The sequence below is a fragment of the Hippoglossus stenolepis genome, chromosome 3 (genome assembly GCF_022539355.2).
Source record: "Hippoglossus stenolepis isolate QCI-W04-F060 chromosome 3, HSTE1.2, whole genome shotgun sequence".
Lineage (NCBI taxonomy): Eukaryota > Metazoa > Chordata > Actinopteri > Pleuronectiformes > Pleuronectidae > Hippoglossus > Hippoglossus stenolepis.
This window is the reverse complement of record NC_061485.1, coordinates 25,348,708-25,366,867: the sequence shown is the minus strand read 5'-3', so window position 1 is coordinate 25,366,867 and position 18,160 is coordinate 25,348,708. Positions and strand designations below refer to the sequence as shown.

At 43.8% G+C, this 18,160-nt stretch overlaps 1 protein-coding gene across 3 annotated transcripts in view; it reads left to right on the top strand.

The window, feature by feature from the left end:
• pdzrn3b (PDZ domain containing RING finger 3b) overlaps positions 1 to 17,276 on the top strand; it is a 99,130-nt gene extending 81,854 nt beyond the window's left edge. For all 3 annotated transcript variants that reach the window (XM_035147988.2, XM_035147978.2, XM_035147996.2), the window contains 7 exons: positions 8,803 to 9,056; positions 10,873 to 10,960; positions 12,918 to 13,016; positions 13,157 to 13,219; positions 13,521 to 13,622; positions 13,996 to 14,112; positions 14,874 to 17,276. In XM_035147988.2, coding sequence (XP_035003879.2) covers positions 8,803 to 9,056; positions 10,873 to 10,960; positions 12,918 to 13,016; positions 13,157 to 13,219; positions 13,521 to 13,622; positions 13,996 to 14,112; positions 14,874 to 16,373 — 2,223 coding nt within the window. In that variant the 3' untranslated portion in view covers positions 16,374 to 17,276. The remainder of the gene's footprint in view (positions 1 to 8,802; positions 9,057 to 10,872; positions 10,961 to 12,917; positions 13,017 to 13,156; positions 13,220 to 13,520; positions 13,623 to 13,995; positions 14,113 to 14,873) is intronic.
• Positions 17,277 to 18,160: the final 884 nt, after the last annotated feature.

Below are 18,160 nucleotides of genomic sequence, written 5' to 3'. Positions count from 1 at the left end.
ATGGCTGGCTGCTGAGTGAGTTTTTTTTCTTTGTGCAAACACAATTCCTGGCGCCTTGTTATCTTGCATAAAACGATTGCCACGAGTCCCACACAGTGTGGTAAACATATTTGGGGAAAGATTAGATTGGTGAATTTCAAGGAGTAATGTGCAACGATTTTAGTTTTGTTAATATATCTATACCCTAATACGTGTGTAAGTTATGAGCTGTCAGTCACTTGTGTGACTTTTGTGTGACTCCACCTTGTCATCTCCAAGAGCGAAGTGTATGAAATTAATGTTTCAAATATTTATCTGCTGGGCAAATTCTCAACATCTTTTTGTGTTGCACTATCTTCATATTTTATGTGCATTATAAAATGCAGTGAAGGGACTTGTTATCAGCTTCTGTCATAATGGTCAGTTGACAGGATTTTATGTTGAACTTGCCAAGAATAGAAGTTTTTTTTTCCATTGTTTCCATTTGATCTGGTTAGTTTTGGTTTGTAATTTAGGAAGCACACTAAAGACTTTGGTATGATCCTGTCATTGTCAACTATGTGGACTGCGTCTACCTATACTCTGATGTCAGCCTGTTGTTAATCCGGCGGGTAGAAGTCTTTCTATTTGAATGGAGAAAATAAATGAAACGCTAATTTCTTATTTCTTGCTGAGTTGATCATGAGGAGCTTGGTCGTGGCCACAGCTCTTATACACACTCAAGCTCAATCTAGTGAGAATGCACAGCATTTTTATATTGTATGCATCTTCTGTGGCTGCACAGTCGACAATAATGTACGAAATCTATGCCAGCACATCCTTAGCATGTACCTCCTGCAGGATTGTGGGGAGGTCTTAATTCTCCTTAAATGATATAACAGGCAGATCCTTCTGATCAGAGCCTGGCACAGCGCCCACTCTGCTCTCCGCCTCATCTCTCTGAGGGTTTAATAATCCATGAACACTTGAAATCTTTCCATTTCATTAAACACCTTAGCTCTAACTCCCATGTTGGAGGCATGAAAAATATGTTTTTTATAAAAGTCAACAGATTGCACATTCCTGGAGGCATTTTATCAGTCCTGGCAGGATCACTGGCAACAGTCTGCTGACATGGTAACAGTCGCTTTAGATGGAGAAAAGCTTTTCTATCTGCATACTCAAAGGAAATGTTTTGTTTACACCACTGAAAGTCAAATACAGCCATACTGGAGATCAAACATTGTTAAGGTTTATTAAACGCAGCCAACACAGTGTTTTCCCTTCTCGCTGTAATTATTTAAGGCCTGAGCTGCACCGGCCTCGGTGCTCCCTTTTAAACTTGACCCCTCTGACAGCGGTGAACCCCTCGGTCTTTGCTTCAAAGCTAAAGGTAAGCACCATGTGGAGATGTAAGCTCAGCTGCTTTTGTCAGGGACTTTAAGGTAGAGGCCTTGGAAACTCTGTTTGACAGTCCTAGGGCTCTTAATCTCTCCAGAAGTACTCTGTAATGGCTGTGGCGCCGTGCTGCGGCTCATACGAGAGCCAGAGCTTAATTAGAGCCTCAGCACAAGCCGACTGTTGAGGCTCTGATCCGCGCTGAACTGATCGGACATCAGTCTCTCTCTCTCTCTCTCCCTCTATGTGTATCTGTCGTTCTCTTTCGATTCGTCTCTCTCCGTTTCCTGCAGAGCAACATTCTCAAAACAAAATTTGTTTCATCTCCCGAGCTTAAGAAGTTTACAAATGATTATGCTGAAACTTTTTCTACTCGTGCCACTGCCTAATTAGGCATGTTTGTGATTGAAGGCTGCAAAGATGTCACCCTCAGCTCAGGACGCCATGTTGGCGAAGTGGCAGATGGTCTCGGTGTGACATCCTCTGGACCAGACAGACAGAAAGATGAGATGTAAATATTTGTACAAGAGATCTCCTCAGCCACTTACCCCCCATCCCACTGTTAGACAACCCTGTCATCAAAGAACTTACGAAAAAAGAAAAAGAGAACTCCTGAGATGCAGCTCCCGCTCATCTCAGCTCCCGTAATGAGGCTTGACACAGGCCGCGTACGGAGACAAAGCAGGGACCACCAGTGGCCACCGGGGCCTGACACTGTGTGTTTTAAATAACGGCTAAGACCAGCCGTGGTGTGCCGGCGTCACATCTGTCAGACACTGGAGCAGGTGGCGGGCTGCCACAGGGGAGCCCTCCCGGGAGCCTGCGTTCTTACTGTTAGTCCACAGTAAATGACAGAGAGGGATCAGAGCCACAACAGAGACATATCTGCCCAGCCAGGATTACTGTACTAAGGAAGATAGTCCGAAAACAAACTGTCAATGAGCTTTGAGTATATGATTACACATATTGATGTAATATGAAAAATGAGAAACCTTTCAGGAGAGATAAATTGTATTATATGAATGAATTAATTGAATTAATTAAGAGAAACATTGACATCAATTTTTTCCAACCGGCTGCCAGAGGACACCACAGCAGGCCTACGCTTTAACTGCTGAAATTTTGCCACTTTTTGACATTATATTGAAATTCTGTATTCATGTCTCATATCTTTTTGACATTTTTGCTAAGTACCTTAACTATTTTCAAGTACTAATGAACTGAGTTTGCCTAAAGCAGACACACACATCCAGTTTCAACAAGAAAATGTATATTTTGTCGTGACATATACCACAGATGTCACTCAGTATAGATGTCAAGCGGGTGGCTCAGTGTCAGACATGCTTATGAAGTCCCATGAGGCTTCAACCAGACACCATAACAGATTTTTATAAACCTGTGATTGACAGGACAGCATGCACTACAACTCAGTGTGAGATAATGACAAAGACATCATAACATTTGTAAGCACATCACAGACTCACTGGACAAAAAAATCGTAATCAGCACATTTCCGACCTATATTGAAGTCACAGATGTTGTTTTACGGTGCAACGCACAGACGAGGCGCTCTGATCTTTTTACAAGGAAACACGAACAGGAGGAGTTCAGCTTCGTGCGGACGCATCGGGAAATCAGGGGAAGACGTCCTCCTGAATCGTTTCCAGCCGTTCAGCGCTCTTAGTTTGCATCAATAGGCTGTTGCATTAATCTAATACATGATTGAGTTTGCTTATTATAAAATAAGCTTACACACACCTTGTAAGTGCTTTACTTGCGTGTGCATGAATAAAACATGCGTGGCCCATGTGGGCTGCGAGCACTTGTTCAATAGCTCCAACTTGTGAGGCACGTTCGAATGATTAAGGATTATCAAGCTGTGAAAAGGAGCCTTTTGAAGAAGTGTGTTTGACACATCATGTATCAGTAACAGCAGGATTCAGGCTTAACTGTGGGTGTCAGCTGCACGGAGGGAACTGTGATCTCCCTGGATATGAGACTTCCAAGGGACTTGTTGTGGCGTTGCCATACTTTGAGCTTTTTGTGTGTGACTAATGCCTTCTTCCAGTGGAGTCCATCTCTGTGCAGCTCTGTTGATCGCTGCTGGATAAAACTTGAACAAACAGACTTGTCCCTGACATAGAGCTGAATGTACTGTCACCACTCGGAGGGAATATGTGTGTTTGGTTTGTTTATCATGTGGGTTGAGGAGTGTGTTTGTGTGCGTGGAGCTACTGAGGTTCCGAAGAGGAGAAGCCTGGTTCAGCAGGACTTGATGACATGAACCGGGGTTCCAGCTCATTTGCTGATATTACCTCGCCCGTGAACTCCGCCCTTTATTTCACGTGACCCTCAGGCTGCACTCAGGTCAGACAACCGTCAGGTCGATTCAGATGCCACAGATTATCAGCTTGTGTGAGAGCTCTTCCTTTTGTTCTGTAACACACAATGTGTCATGTAGTTTTGAGGCTGATGAAGGCAGCCACTTTGATTGGAAAATGATACTCGTTGTGAGTTCTTTGTGTTAAAAAGCACATTTATTTTTTCAGACAAGTGGGACTACATGATATTGACTTATTGTGATTACCAAGACTATTAGTGGATCTGGTTTGTTAAAATAACATTGTGATATATATGCTACGAACCTGCTGTGCAGTAGGGAGGCAGAGTGGGTCGTCCACGTCCAGCTCTACTGTGCAGTGGTGCTCTCATTTTTTCTTAAGTTTTCATTTAGAATCTTTTAGTTACTGTGATAGACCAGTGACATGTCCATCATGCACTTGACGTCTCGCCCAGTGTTAACTGGGATTGGCTCCTAAAAGGATTAATGGTGAAGCTAATGGGTAAATGGATGAGATTCCACTTAAAAAACACAAATTAAACTCTTAAGTATCATCAGAAGATCATCTCATCTATTAGATATTTTATGTGTTTTCTTTCAGAGGTCATTGATGTTAAAGGGCTGACTTCACACCTTCAGCCAGGATCATTAGATTACACAGAGGCAGAACAGAGTGTACTGGAAGTGATTTGGATTCTTGGTTGATCAGCTCTGGAGAACACAGTGTCCCGTGCTTAAATCAGATTAGGTGAAAGTTAACAGTGGGGTCTCTTTCAGTGTTACCTTTTTAGCCGTTTGTTCTGTAATCCTCAGTAAACTCACGTGCTGAAGTAAATAAAAAATGCTGTGTTTTCAACACCCACACCATGGAGAGATTCCCATCCAGTCAGGTAAAAGAACAGTGTGTGCACGTTTAAAGAGGCACTTAAAAGCGTGCATATCCTCACACTCTCATTGGCTGGTCCCTCAGTTTTCTTTCTTTCTTATGAAAAGGGTTTCAAAGTGAGATAAAAGAGGGATTAACCATGTTTTTAAAGAAGAATGACCCACATTCACACTGCCTCTCAAACTATACAGGCCTCCCACGAAAATAAGTCTGCATGCTCTCCATCACGTCAGCTGCTCCTCTCCGTTCCAAAATACAGACTTTGAAGAATTTGTCTAAGAGGTGTATCCGACCAGAAAGAGGAGGCGAGTGCGCCCCGGCTCTGGAAGCTCTTTAAACTGTCTATAGAGTTCCCGGGGTTCTCTCCGCACAGCTCCCAAAGGTTTGCCTGCCAGAGTTTCCACTCTGTTCACCTCAGTGCGTTTCCCCAAGGAACAGAAAGACTGGCTCTGTAATGATGTCCTCCTCTTTATTAAAGGATTACGTGGCAACTGAATGGCCGTATCAAAGACTAATGTTACACAACGCAGGCTGTGAATTGACTTAATATCCCGCAAAGCCTTGTTCTGTATGATAACCATTAGAACTGTGGGTTTTGTTAGCGATACGGTGGCTCAGGCACTTTTTTGCTGCTAGTTATGTCCCCTTTAATTAATTTTTTGGAGCAGAATTTCACATTTAATAGGGTTGCATACCCTATTAATAAGCCTGACGTAGTTGTCATATTCATATAATAGTTTTATTTATATAGCCTCTTTCAAAACAGCCATTAGTGCTTCACAAAGAGGACAAATAAAAACAAGTCTAGAAGCAAATGAATGCAATGCCATTTAAAATCAAAGACAACAAAGATAGAACAAAATCTGAAATCAAAGGTGGTAGATAAAGTGAAAAACATAATTTTAAGGTAATGGCAAATGAAAAAAAGATCAAAGAAACATAAGTAATAGTAAAAAACAATCAACTATAAGCCATTCTGTAGAAATGTGTTTAGAATTTGAAAGCCTGGCAGAAGTGGCAGCTGTTATTAACTTCAAAAACTAAATTCAGTTTTCTATTATCTGTGTGTTAGTTTTTTTTGTTACCAGGGTTCTCATGAATATGAGAGCTCAGATTCAGTGAGACTACCTGAATAGATAATAAAATAGATAAATAATGCATTGAAAACCTGAGGCAGCCGCACCCCATCTACCATAATATAATGATGGTAATGAAAGAGAGTGAGTCCACCGCTTGGTAGATAAGCATCTCTGGCAGAGGATTAGCAATCACTTTATACACACACACACACGTGCACACATGCACACATGCACACACGTAGACTTCTAGATCAACATCTCAATCCTACTCGATTTGCGTTCCAGGGATGATACCACGCCAGGGCCTCGCAGCGCCACTCACCCCTGCTGCCCCTAATTACTACCCAGAGTGCTGACGACTGACATAACTATCACATGAGGCGTCGAGAAAATCTGAAATCCTGAATTGCTCTGAAGGAGCCTCAACCAAGTCGTTGTGCACAGGCAGGGACACAGGTCCCCGAGTCCACTGTTGCTGCGGAGGTCAAATGTGACATTTTAATTAAAGAACATAGGCTGTGAATAACCAAAGCCACAGCTGTGTAAATTCCTCCCCAGCCAGCGACGCAACAGACACTTAAGTACTGTCCTCTTGTCATTAAAATGGATTTAACAGAGACGCCTCTCAGAGGATGCAGCAGAGGTTGACAGAGTCATTTCAGCGCGTCAGTCACCGATGCGTTGTGTCAACATGAACAACAGCTCAAGTAGGAAACCTGGTTTTTCACTACACTTGAGGACGTATTCATAGTGAAACTGTTAAAGTCCCGTTTGTTTGACTTTTCTGTTGGCCACAAGCAGCTGAACTGCAGTTGTGTTAAAGCACAGGGTTAACGTAGCGTTGTGGGAGAGCTCAGCGGTGGTGAAGCATTGTGTATTGTGTCGGGGGGAGTGTTGTGTGTTTTCTCTCAGTGTACTGCAAAGGGCCGCTCCGTGTCAGAGGTGAGCGCGGTGAATGGGGGCCGCGGGACCCCCTCTGAAGCTGGGAGGAGACTCCCCCCATTGAGAGCGCTGAGGCAGAATGCCGTGGGCTCAACAAGACGGGGGCTAAAGGCTTTGTCTCTGGTTCACTGCCTTCATGTAGCCCTGGGATTCCTGGCAACCAGGTTTGACTGTTGGAGCCTGCGCGCAGAGAGAAGAAAGCACAAAGGCGCTTGTATTCCTCAGCTGATGTGCAACATCGTGGCTCGCTGTGGGAAAACAAAGATGTGCGGACATGTTTGATTTTAGGACAGCACATTCCTTATACCAGCAGCAACAACAAATACGAATTAAGATGTCTCTCTTAGATTGTGATACTATTTGTCCTGGTTGAGTTTCAGCTCACGGTCAGGGCCAGTTTTCCATTTCTTCTTCTCATCAGAGGCCAGCGGTCTTGAGTTTCAAGGTTGTTTTTTAAGGATTTCCACATTATTATTCTGTGATATGAGAACTGGCTTTTCTCAGTGTCAAATTATTCCAAGCAAACTGCAAATAGATGAGCTATTAATTTTTTGGGCCAAGTTTTGATGTTGGAGGAATAGAAGTTTGAGTCCACTGAGATGATCCAATTATACTGCAGACCCAAGATTAGCATTAATCTGCTCTGGTTATTAGTGGGCGCATATACCCCCTTTTGACTTCTGCATGAAGTTCCCACTTTCTCCAGCCTTCCTTCTCCTTCCCCTCACACACACACACACACACATTCCTTTTTACAAATATGTTCTAAGATTGTACATTGTCTGGTTCAATGTCTGTTTTGTATATATGCTGCGCTCGTTCCCTGGAGGCGGTTTAATATCGCTGCTGCTCTTGATGTGCAGCACCACACTTTAAGACTGTGAACTACGACATGAATTCAGATGAGACAGTCGTAGCCGGAGGCAGGCGCACCCAACCAGCTACATGTTTATCAGAAAATGAATCCTCAAACACGTATGTTCAATGTCAGAGGGAGTGAGGAAGGATGCTAAAGATGCATTACTTGCAACGCTACGCCTAGCAGCCCTGCTAGAAAGTAAATTTATTCCTAGAAGACTGTGTGTGTGTGTGTGTGTGTGTGTGTGTGTGTGTGTGTGTGTGTGTGTGTGTGTGTGTGTGTGTGTGTGTGTGTGTGTGTGTGTGTGTGTGTGTGTGTGTGTGTGTGTGTGTGTGTGCGCGCATTGGAGGGGCAGGAGGGGGGAAGCCTGTGCAGTGGGAAGAGCCGCGGGCTGAGATCCTATCAAAGCTCTCAACACATCCCCAAATCACAAACCAACAAAAGCATCCGTATGATGTGGCGACTGAACGAGGACCAGAAGCTCTTTGCAAATCCCGATAAAGCGAAGGGCCAGTGGGATGACCCAGAATGCAATATGCAATGGATGCTGCTCTTAATAAAATTCATTATGCCACCACTTTTTCAGGATTCCACATCCGCGGTTTTTGTTCCCACAGAAGCTGCTTTGTGAACTCCCGGTGACACGATGAGCCGGAGCGGAAATGCTTTGATTTAATCTGAGCACACATCCAGACATTCTGGACATCACAAATGTGTGTGCAGACTTAAGTCTCCTTCATTTCATTTTAAGTCTCTCTGGATCCGCTGATACATTCTGTCGAGAGCAGGAACTTGAGAGGGCCCGCTCTCATCTTTCATCAATACACAGAGAACTTTAAGTGCCTCGACCAAGCTTAATTAGCCTCTTCTCCGCGACACGCCGCAGCCTTTTGCTCAAATTAATCTTCTGGGGTTAAAGCGCTGCGCCCGATCCACTGTCTCTGATGAGAGGTCAAATTTGTCGTCTGCTGAGAAATTAGTTAGCTAAATGAGAGCTCCATCGTGCAGCCTAGGCTAATGACCTTGATTAATTAAAAAGAGACGGCAGCTAATTAAGCTCTTATTCTGCTTGGTCTGACTGTGACCCTGGAAAACAAGCCGAGGCAGTAATGAGTCGTTCTCAAACAGAACTACGCTGCTTCTTGAAGTTTGTGTGGGCATGGTTCTCATGTGAGGTCTTAATCATCAGTGATAACATTACACCAGTCTGCTGTAATGAGTATCCTTTCAGTTCAAATGGAAAAAAAACAGGTTGCATGTTTTGCATCAGCGCAATTATTTTGTATTTTTTGATAAAAAATTGCTAATTCATCTCCTCGTCTTCTCCTCCTTCTTCCAGGTCAATGGCAAGGACCTGTCCAAAGCCACCCACGACCAGGCGGTGGAGGCCTTCCGCACCGCCAAGGAGCCCATCGTGGTCCAGGTCCTGCGCCGGGCCCCTCACCCCAAATCGGTCAGCCCCGCCGCTGACACCCAGGTGTCGGACACCAGCACTCAGACCGACATCACCCTTCAGCACATCATGGCCCTCACCAAGCTGCCTCCTGCTTCACCACCCATGATGGAGCTGGAGGAGTATCTGCTCACAGAGGAGTAAGTACCAGCTCGGTTCATAAAGACCCAGCGAGAGGCCCCACACACTCCGTTCACTTTCACGGAACAGTAAAGGCCTTGACTTGCAAAATTACGACGAAGTATAATTTGAGATTTTGAGAATAATAAGAAAAAAGGTGACATTTTTACGAGAATGAAGTCATAACTTGAGGCTACGAGTCATTTTACAGGGGGAATATCAGGACATTGGTCCGTTGTCTGCGTTTAAAAGAGGAATGTGCATCTTTTTAAGTTATCCTTTAGTATGGGTCTCACAAATAGCATAATACTTAATACTTTACTTTCTCAGCAACACATTAGGCTATCATACATATCAGGACTTTTAAAAAATTGTGTAAGAAACTTATTCCATTCCGAAGAAACACACAGACTTGAAGGATATCGCCTCTTTTGTAGAGGAGGAAATGTTGGTAGTGGGTGACTGTATACCGTTGGTTACATCTGTGAGCTGTTTAAAGAGGTTTTATAGTTTGAGATTGGTTCAAGATTTTGGTTCTAGAAGGAGAGAAACTCTGGCGCACATGGGTTCTCTTTGCTGCTTATTTCTTAATTCTAGTAAAATTGTGACTTTATTCTCATAAAGCAGTTATGTGACTTTACTCTTTTTTTCTTCAACATGGCCTTCACACTCCATCCTAGTAGTATACCTCCAGTCAGGAGATAAAATGATTTCTGCTCTGATAGCTGTGTTATGGCATCAGAAAAGCCTTCAAACTAATGGTTTAATGACTCAAACCAGTCTTCCTGAACCATGTCTCATCTCTCCAGAAACAACCACCACCAGCATTATTTATTACCAACATTATTTTTTCAGTTTGAAATCCAGCTCGAGCTCAATTCAGCGAGCTGATCTTGAGTCCACGTACTGACAGTGACGCTCAGCAGCAGCAGATGGCCCAGCTTTACTGGCAACCTGCTTGGTCGAAGATGATTTTTACCATAAAGCTTTACGTACCATTAAAATTGTAATGGAGACTGACCTCAACCAGACTTTTATAAAAACAAAAAATATTTAGTTGTAGAATTGCTGCAATGCCAAGGAGAATAAACGCGTTTCTGCAACAATGACCTGTCTTTTCCAGAAAGTCCACTTTAAATGAGAAGATACAGGAAATCTTTGGTTTGAATGTCTTGAATGCTATGTTGAAAAGGTCACTTTTCTCTCACACACAATCAGACCTCTCGCCCTATTAGTTAATTAAGAGAGTGGCTCCTTATCTTCTTCTTCTAGCCCAGACTGCTGTGATCACACGGGGTGTGTCCCACGCCTGAAGGGAAAGTGCCCCTGTCACTTATGGAGAATGACAACTCCTCCGAGGCACACAGCCACATTAGAATTATGCTCATTCATTTTCATTCTCTCTCTCTCACTCTCACTCTCACTCTCTGTCTCTGCGTGCGTGCGTGCGTGCGTGCGTGCGTGCGTGCGTGCGTGCGCGCGCGCGTGCGTGCGTGCCCTGCAGCTCTGAGTCTGGCTTCATTCTACTATTTGTGGCAGCAGCAGTTGCCCTTTAATGAATAATCATGATTTCTATAATTGATTTCAGAGTCAAATTAATCACGCAGCGTGTTAATTTGTGATTAGCCTGCGGGTGTAGCTTCAATATATCTGATTCAAGAGTCATTTCAGCATTGACTTCTTATTACTCCCTCTCTAATTCTCATTTATTTTTCAAACTCTGGGGCCAAATTAAAATCCAGATTGACAAATGTGTTGCTTGTCTCACTTTTGACTGTGTAAATGTTAAACGAGCATTTCCCTCTTTTCCAATTACACTCTTGTTTCTCGTCTCAGGCATCCTGCAGGACATGCATACTTTGACCCCAATGATTTCCTGGAGGGCATTCAGCAGGACATAGAACGGGAGGAGCTGGAATATGAGGTAAACATCTTCTCCCTCCCTCCACTGTCTCCTCAATGAAGATCTACTTTCGGCCAGCAGTGCATTATTAGTCCATAAGCAGACCTGAGGTCGCCTCTGTGTCTCCACTGCAGTGGCCTTGCTGGCCAGCACAGCTCCTGATGTATTGTGGTTATTGATGGAGGACTCAACCTACATACAGACCCTGAGATCGGCCAGACAGAAATCGAGTTGTTGGTTTGGTCCAGCAGATGCACAATGGTGACATCATTACTTATTAGTGACAAGGCCTAATAAGTCTTCCTCGGGCGCGGCGCAGTGGAGACGAGGTCCGCTGGATAATTAGATGGCACAGATAATGGGTCTGCAGTGATGAATCTTATGATGCACACTAACAATGCCTGGATGAGGCCATGATGAGGTCGTGATCGAGCCTCTGCTGTGCTCCCCCAGTGACCTCCGCCAACCCCCACACCCCCTCCCAGTAAACCCCCAGCCACCTACTGCTCGATATTAATAATAACCACGGAGGAAGTATGAGGTGGAGAGGCGAGAGGTGATGTTCAGGACGATTAATGGCAGATGCACAGCAGAACAACACAGACTAAACCAAGTGTCTGTCTCTAATTTACACAACAATGAATTAGATTTGATAGTGTATCTGTATCTGTTACTATGAATTAAAGTTTGTCATATTAAAAATCCTTATTTTAGTAAAAGTTTAGCTTATGTTGCAGATTTTCTGTTAATATTATTGATATATTAATACGTTCTGCAAAATCTTTGCTAAACGAAATAAATTGTTAAGCATTATTTACACCCGGTGACTTCCAGGTGGAGTCTAACTGCACTCCCCCCAAGTGCTGCTGCCTGAGCCAGGTGACAAATCTAACGTCAGTTTGTTGTAAAGCGTGAAAGAGGGGAATGAAGGTCAACACATCTGACTTGACATCCGCCCTAAATGCTGTTTCTTAAAGATGCAAACTGTATTTAAATATTTAATCTAATGTTGCAGGCTAACATCTGATTAAATGACTAAATGTCAATTAGGTTAACATGACTGGATATTTATCTTTCATTGTAAACTGTACGAATACTTCTAGCAGTGAAACATTTATCTGAAGTAGTATATTTCTCCATTTATACAGAAAGAAATAAACACATTAAAAAGGTTGGCAGTTTAGTTTGATATAGTGTAATTGGAATATATATTAATGTATCATTTTTACCCTGAAAGTGTTATTTCTGGTTAGTTATATCACAGCTTCCTGTTTACAGAGTTAAATGTATTTGATTGGACAGTGCTGCAAATATTTTCCAATCCCAAATCACTAGTTTGAAAAATGTCAGTGAAATAAGAAAGACCTTTAGCCCCTTAAAATCGGAATTTGTTGTTTTAACACTTGTTTTTTGTACAAATTAAATGTAAACTGTTGATTTAGTGAGTGCCTGCTGTTTTCTCCTGAGACCAGTCATTGCACTGAGCTAACTAACTCCTGGCTGTAGCTTCACATATTCTGGTGTGGATCCTCATCAAACTCTCTGAAAGAACACAAATGAACTTATTCCCCAAAATGTCGAGCTTTACCTTTTGCTTCTGGGACAGCTCGTTTTTTTATTAAACCTCTGGAGGCCGTCCTCTGCCCTGAAAGAACAGCGCTGCTCGTATCTTTCTCTGTATCTGTGAGATTACAGGTGCTGACAAGTGAGGGACGGGACTCTGCCCGTCTGCAGACGGCCGCATCATCTCTCATTCTGTCACAGGCCTCTAAAAAAACCAATGGCTTCCCTCTAGTCCGGCTGAAAGATTCATTACAGTGATTGATGGATCGCTGCTGCTCTGTGATCCCATTACATAGTCAATATATTCAGTCTGTCCAGAAATAAAAATGTTATCCCCTCAATTTTGAAAAAGGGAAAACAGAATCATTTCAGAAGCGAGTGGATATTAACTTTTCCATTTGTTCATTTGCACCAGGAGGTGGATTTATACCGAGCCAACATCCAAGACAAGCTCGGCCTGACCATCTGTTACAGGACTGATGACGAGGACGAGGCTGGGATCTACATTAGTGAGGTATGTGGTGCACCATAACTCTCAAATGATGATGTTAACACTAAAGCTCAAATTAAGGTATTATCCCCAAAAGGTCTGCATGGACAGACAGATGGAGATTAATCCTGTTCTCTTATCGCTTTATTCTCTGTTTTCTTTAGATTGATCCGAACAGCATTGCTGCAAAGGACGGCAGAATAAGAGAAGGGGACAAAATCATCCAGGTGAGATTTCTATAATCTTGTGTTTTTCAATGACCCACCTGCGCACTTACTATTCCACTTCGATTTCTAATTACTGTTTTTGCATTTATCAAGTTTAAGCCTATTAGAGTATAATTTAAATGCTAGTTTGTCCTCACTCTTGTGGAGGGTTGATGGCAGGGATGTCGCACCTTGTTGCACCCTCTGAGGCAAACTGTGATTTGTGACTGTGGTTTATTTATGTATCGATGAATGTACAAACAGACATGTTTACAATTAAATAAGGACAGGCTTTTAAATCATTCTGTCTGTGTCCATCAAGATCAATGGTATTGAGATCCAGAACCGGGAGGATGCTGTAACTCTGCTGACCAGTGAGGGGAACCAGAATATCTCCCTGCTGGTGGCCAGACCAGAGATGCAGGTAATTAGGATCTCATCATGGGTTTGATCTTTGAATTATTTGCTTTGTTAATTAATGTCTTGTGAAAGAAGGTCAGATTATATAAGATTATTCTTCTTTCGGCTCCTTTTGTTTCAAGATTTTAGATTTTGTGTTTGCATTTCAATTGTTTTGTTTGGTCTTTAAATAAATGAACTTATATATATAGAGCTCAGTAAAGGTTAATGATAACAAGGCAATACAAACCTCATATGTTGGATTTCTGAAGCAAATATGGTGAGTATTGTGTTTTGATGGGAACAAACAAGAGTAGGACTGTACCACTGTTTGAGCACAACTCTGCATATGAATGTTTGCGCCTAATGAGGCTTCTCTTCTTCATGCTGCATCACAGCTGGATGAGGGCTGGATGGATGATGACAGGAACGACTTCCTGGATGACCTCCACATGGACATGCTGGAGCAGCAGCACCATCAGGCCATGCAGTTCACTGCCAGCATGCTTCAGCAGGTAAACTCACTTTCTCTCTGTCACACACGCACACAGTTTCGGGAAGCAAACTTGCACAATCAATCTGCATTACTACATACAGTATGTTCATCTAGAGATTGTTTTGACAGAGCCAGATCTGCAGAACAGCTGCTCAGTCGCTATTAGCAACATTTTTTCTATTTACACAAAATAGAGCCTGTGACATTTTGGTATAATTTCACAGATAAACTCAGCAGGAAGCCTGTTCCTCTGATCATTTGTCAAAAAATGAAAAAAAGTAATGCTTTTTAACAAGAAGAAGAACACAGCAGGAGATTCTCCAGTCAGACACATTGACAACAACACAGAAATCTCTGGAGATTTGAGGCGAGGGCTGGCTCAGCAGGCAGAGGCAGGACGTAGCGTATAAATATTGCCGTTGGCCCAGATCACCAAAACCTATCAAATAATTTTGTCTTTTCAAGTCGACATCTTCATCTGTGCGTTTTACGTGTGTGGCTCCTAGTTTTGTTTCTGGCGCATGTTAGAAAACGTCATCAATGCACCTACTCGCTTGTGGTGAATTCTCCAGAAGATCTCCTGCTGTATTCTCACATGGCCTCACGCTGACATATCGTTTTTACAAGGGGGTGGCAGAAGAATCTTCGCAGAATGTCCGCTGTGACTGACTCAGACATTTGCATTCTCACATACAGCCCCTCCAAATAAGTTCAGTGCATGTCTGAAAGCTGCTTTAGATGCACCACTATCTTTGAGCTATATGTGTTCTGTGTTTCTAGAAGAAGCACGAGGAGGACGGAGGCACCACCGACACAGCCACGCTGCTGTCCAACCACCATGAGAAGGACAGTGGGGTTGGGCGCACAGATGAGAGCACGCGGAATGACGAGAGCTCGGAGCAGGAGAACCTAGGCGATGACCAAACCACAGCCTCCAACACGCTGGGCAGCTGCAGAAAGCTGACCTACAGCCAGGACACGCTGGGCAGCACCGACCTGCCCTTCAGCAGCGAGTCGTTCATCTCCACTGACTACACCGACACCGACTTCCTGGGCATCCCGGCTGACGAGTGCGAGCGCTTCAGGGAACTCCTGGAGCTGAAGTGCCAGATGAGGAGCAGCGGAGCCCAGGGTCTGTACTGCCAGGGCGGCGGGGCAGGAGGTCAAGACCAGGAGTGTGTGGACAAGGAGCTGGAGCTACTCAATGAGGAGCTGCGCACCATCGAGCTGGAGTGCCTGAACATCGTCCGTGCGCACAAGATGCAGCAACTGAAGGAGCAGTGCCGTGAGTCCTGGATGCTGCACGACAGCGGTTTCCACAACTACAATACTAGCATAGAAGCTTGTCACCATGAGCTCTCAGACATCACAGAGCTGCCAGAGAAATCAGACAAGGACAGCTCCAGTGCCTACAACACTGGGGAGAGCTGCCGCAGCACGCCTCTCACGCTGGAGCTGTCTCCAGATAACTCACTCCGCAGAGGAGAAGAGAATCCGGCCGGGGCATCTGGCTCTACCAGCAGGTTGCTCAAACCAGTCCCGTCCCCCGTCCAGGATGCTTCTGGCCCAAGCCGCAGCAGAGGTTCCTCCAAAGATCAAGATGGAGCCCCGCAGGCGGAGGGCAAGGAGAAGAAGCTAGGAGAGTCCAGTAAGTCTGGGCGGAGCTATCCTCATTCGCCTTACAAGCACGCTCACATCCCCGCCCACGCCCAGCACTACCAGAGCTACATGCAGCTGATCCAGCAGAAATCGGCTGTGGAGTACGCCCAGAGCCAGATGAGTCTTGTCAGTATGTGCCGGGACCCAATCACAACTAGTGACATGGAGCATAAGACGGAGTGGAAGGTGAAGATCCGCAGCGATGGCACGCGCTACATCACCAAGCGCCCCATCCGGGATAAGCTGCTGAGGGAGCGCGCCCTCCGCATTCACGAGGAACGCAGCGGCATGACCACAGACGACGACGCCATAAGCGAGCTGAAGATGGGCCGCTACTGGAGCAAGGAGGAGAGGAAGCAGCACGCCGTTCGGGCCAAGGAGCAGAGGCAGCGCCGAGAGTTCATGAAGCAGAGCCGAGCTGATTGCCTGAAGGAGCAGACCTACCTGGAGGACAAAAAGGAGCCCAACATCATCGAACTCAGCCACAAAAAGATGATGAAAAAGAGGAATAAGAAAATATTCGACAACTGGATGACGATCCAGGAACTGCTGACTCATGGTACCAAGTCACCAGACGGCACCAGGGTTTACAACTCACTCCTGTCCGTGACCACAGTCTAAATCCTGCCTTGAGTCCAGTGTCAGGCCAGCTAGAGGAGGACGGACTGGAGTGTAATGGACTGTACATAGAACACTACCAGTTAGGGTAGAGATTCCTGCCTCGTTCAATGTGGCAACATTTTGTAAATAGGAAATAAGGAAAGCCTTTTCTGATCAGACATTTTCCACCCCTGCGGTGAAGAGGAGCTCCTGTAGATGAGGGTTGGACTTGGACATGAACTCGACATGGCTATGAAGATGATTTTGGAAACATTTTTCAGATTCTTTCAATAACCTTTTCTACCTTATTGCTTGCTCTTTTGAATAATTTTGGAAACGGAAAAACAATATTTGACTTTTTGGAAGGTTTTCAGAAGTGTGTAAAGACCGTGTGCCATACAGAAAACAGCCAGCATTTACACTATTATACATTATTTTGTTTGTACTATATATCTCTTATCAGTATTTTACTGTTATGCATACTTAATGCTTTTATGGAAACAATGCTTTTTCCCTGCAAGGTAGAACACATAATCCTTTTCAAAAGGACTTTTGTAAATTAAAAAATAAAATTTTTGTAACAAATCCACTTTTTTTAGTTTTAATTTCTCTCTATGGGTGCTGATCTACCAAAGTTGATACCACCAGCGATATATACCATCTGTTACATAATGCAGAGAAAAACATAACATGATATCATTGTGTCTGTACGTATGTTTAGAAGAAAGAAAGATGTTTCTCACATTGTTGATACTGAAATGTCTGTTTGTTGAAACACACGTTGTAGTCGCTTTTGCTTTCTTAGGGTTTACATGTATTGAGCAGAATAACAGCATTACAAATCCTTAGTTAGCCACACAATTTGATGTCTTGTAAAATGAGAGAAATAATAAATTATTGTTTTATATATGATGAGCTTTGAAACGTTGTTGGGATTTGTCATTTTTAAGCGTTGTTGCATCATGAACAAATTATATTATTATAATAATGATAGGCACATAAGAGGAAGAAGAATCCAAATATACCCTTTGTTAAACCCTACTCTATATAGTGTTTAACGCTGTGTTACAAAAGCCTCCTAGGCTCTCTTGTTGAATACATTTCAGCATTTCCCACAGAATGAATTCAATCTATGGCAGCGATAGGGGTGCACATGCACGAAGGTCACTCACCTGCACGAGAGTCGGGTACACAGATCAAAGAGTAAATGATCCGTTCTCACATATGAGAAAGAACTTCATTGCATGCTTCAACTGAAACTATGTGGTCTGACAGTCTGCATGGACGGTAAAAGTGTTATGGACCATAGCGTAAGAACGCAGTAGGACCTTTTTGCATTTTCTCCTCGTGTCTGTGTGGCTTTTCTCCAGGTATTCCAACTTCCTCCCACAGTCCAAAGACATGCTGCTTGGGGTTAGGTTGATTGGAGACTAAATTGACCGAAGGTGTGAATGTGAGAGTGAATGTTTTTTTGTTTCTGTATGGGTGGAATGGAGGGATGTTTAACGGATCACAGAGTCAGATTCATGTACATTTGCCAACTTGTAGTGATGGAAGTAGCAGGAGTCCGTTTACTGCCTGTGATTCAAGTCAGATCAAGAGCAAGGTATCAGTTAGTCTGGCTGGCGTCAACATACAACAGTCCAATCAGCAGAGAATCCTGCTGTCCACACATAAAGGCTGACAACAAAGCTTTGTATCTTTTCTTTCCTCCTGTCGTCATGACTGCTCTTCCTTCACATGGATGTTACAGCGGTGGCTTTGGTTCATCGTGGCCTACTGTTCTTCTCAGCAAGAAAAGAGGCCCA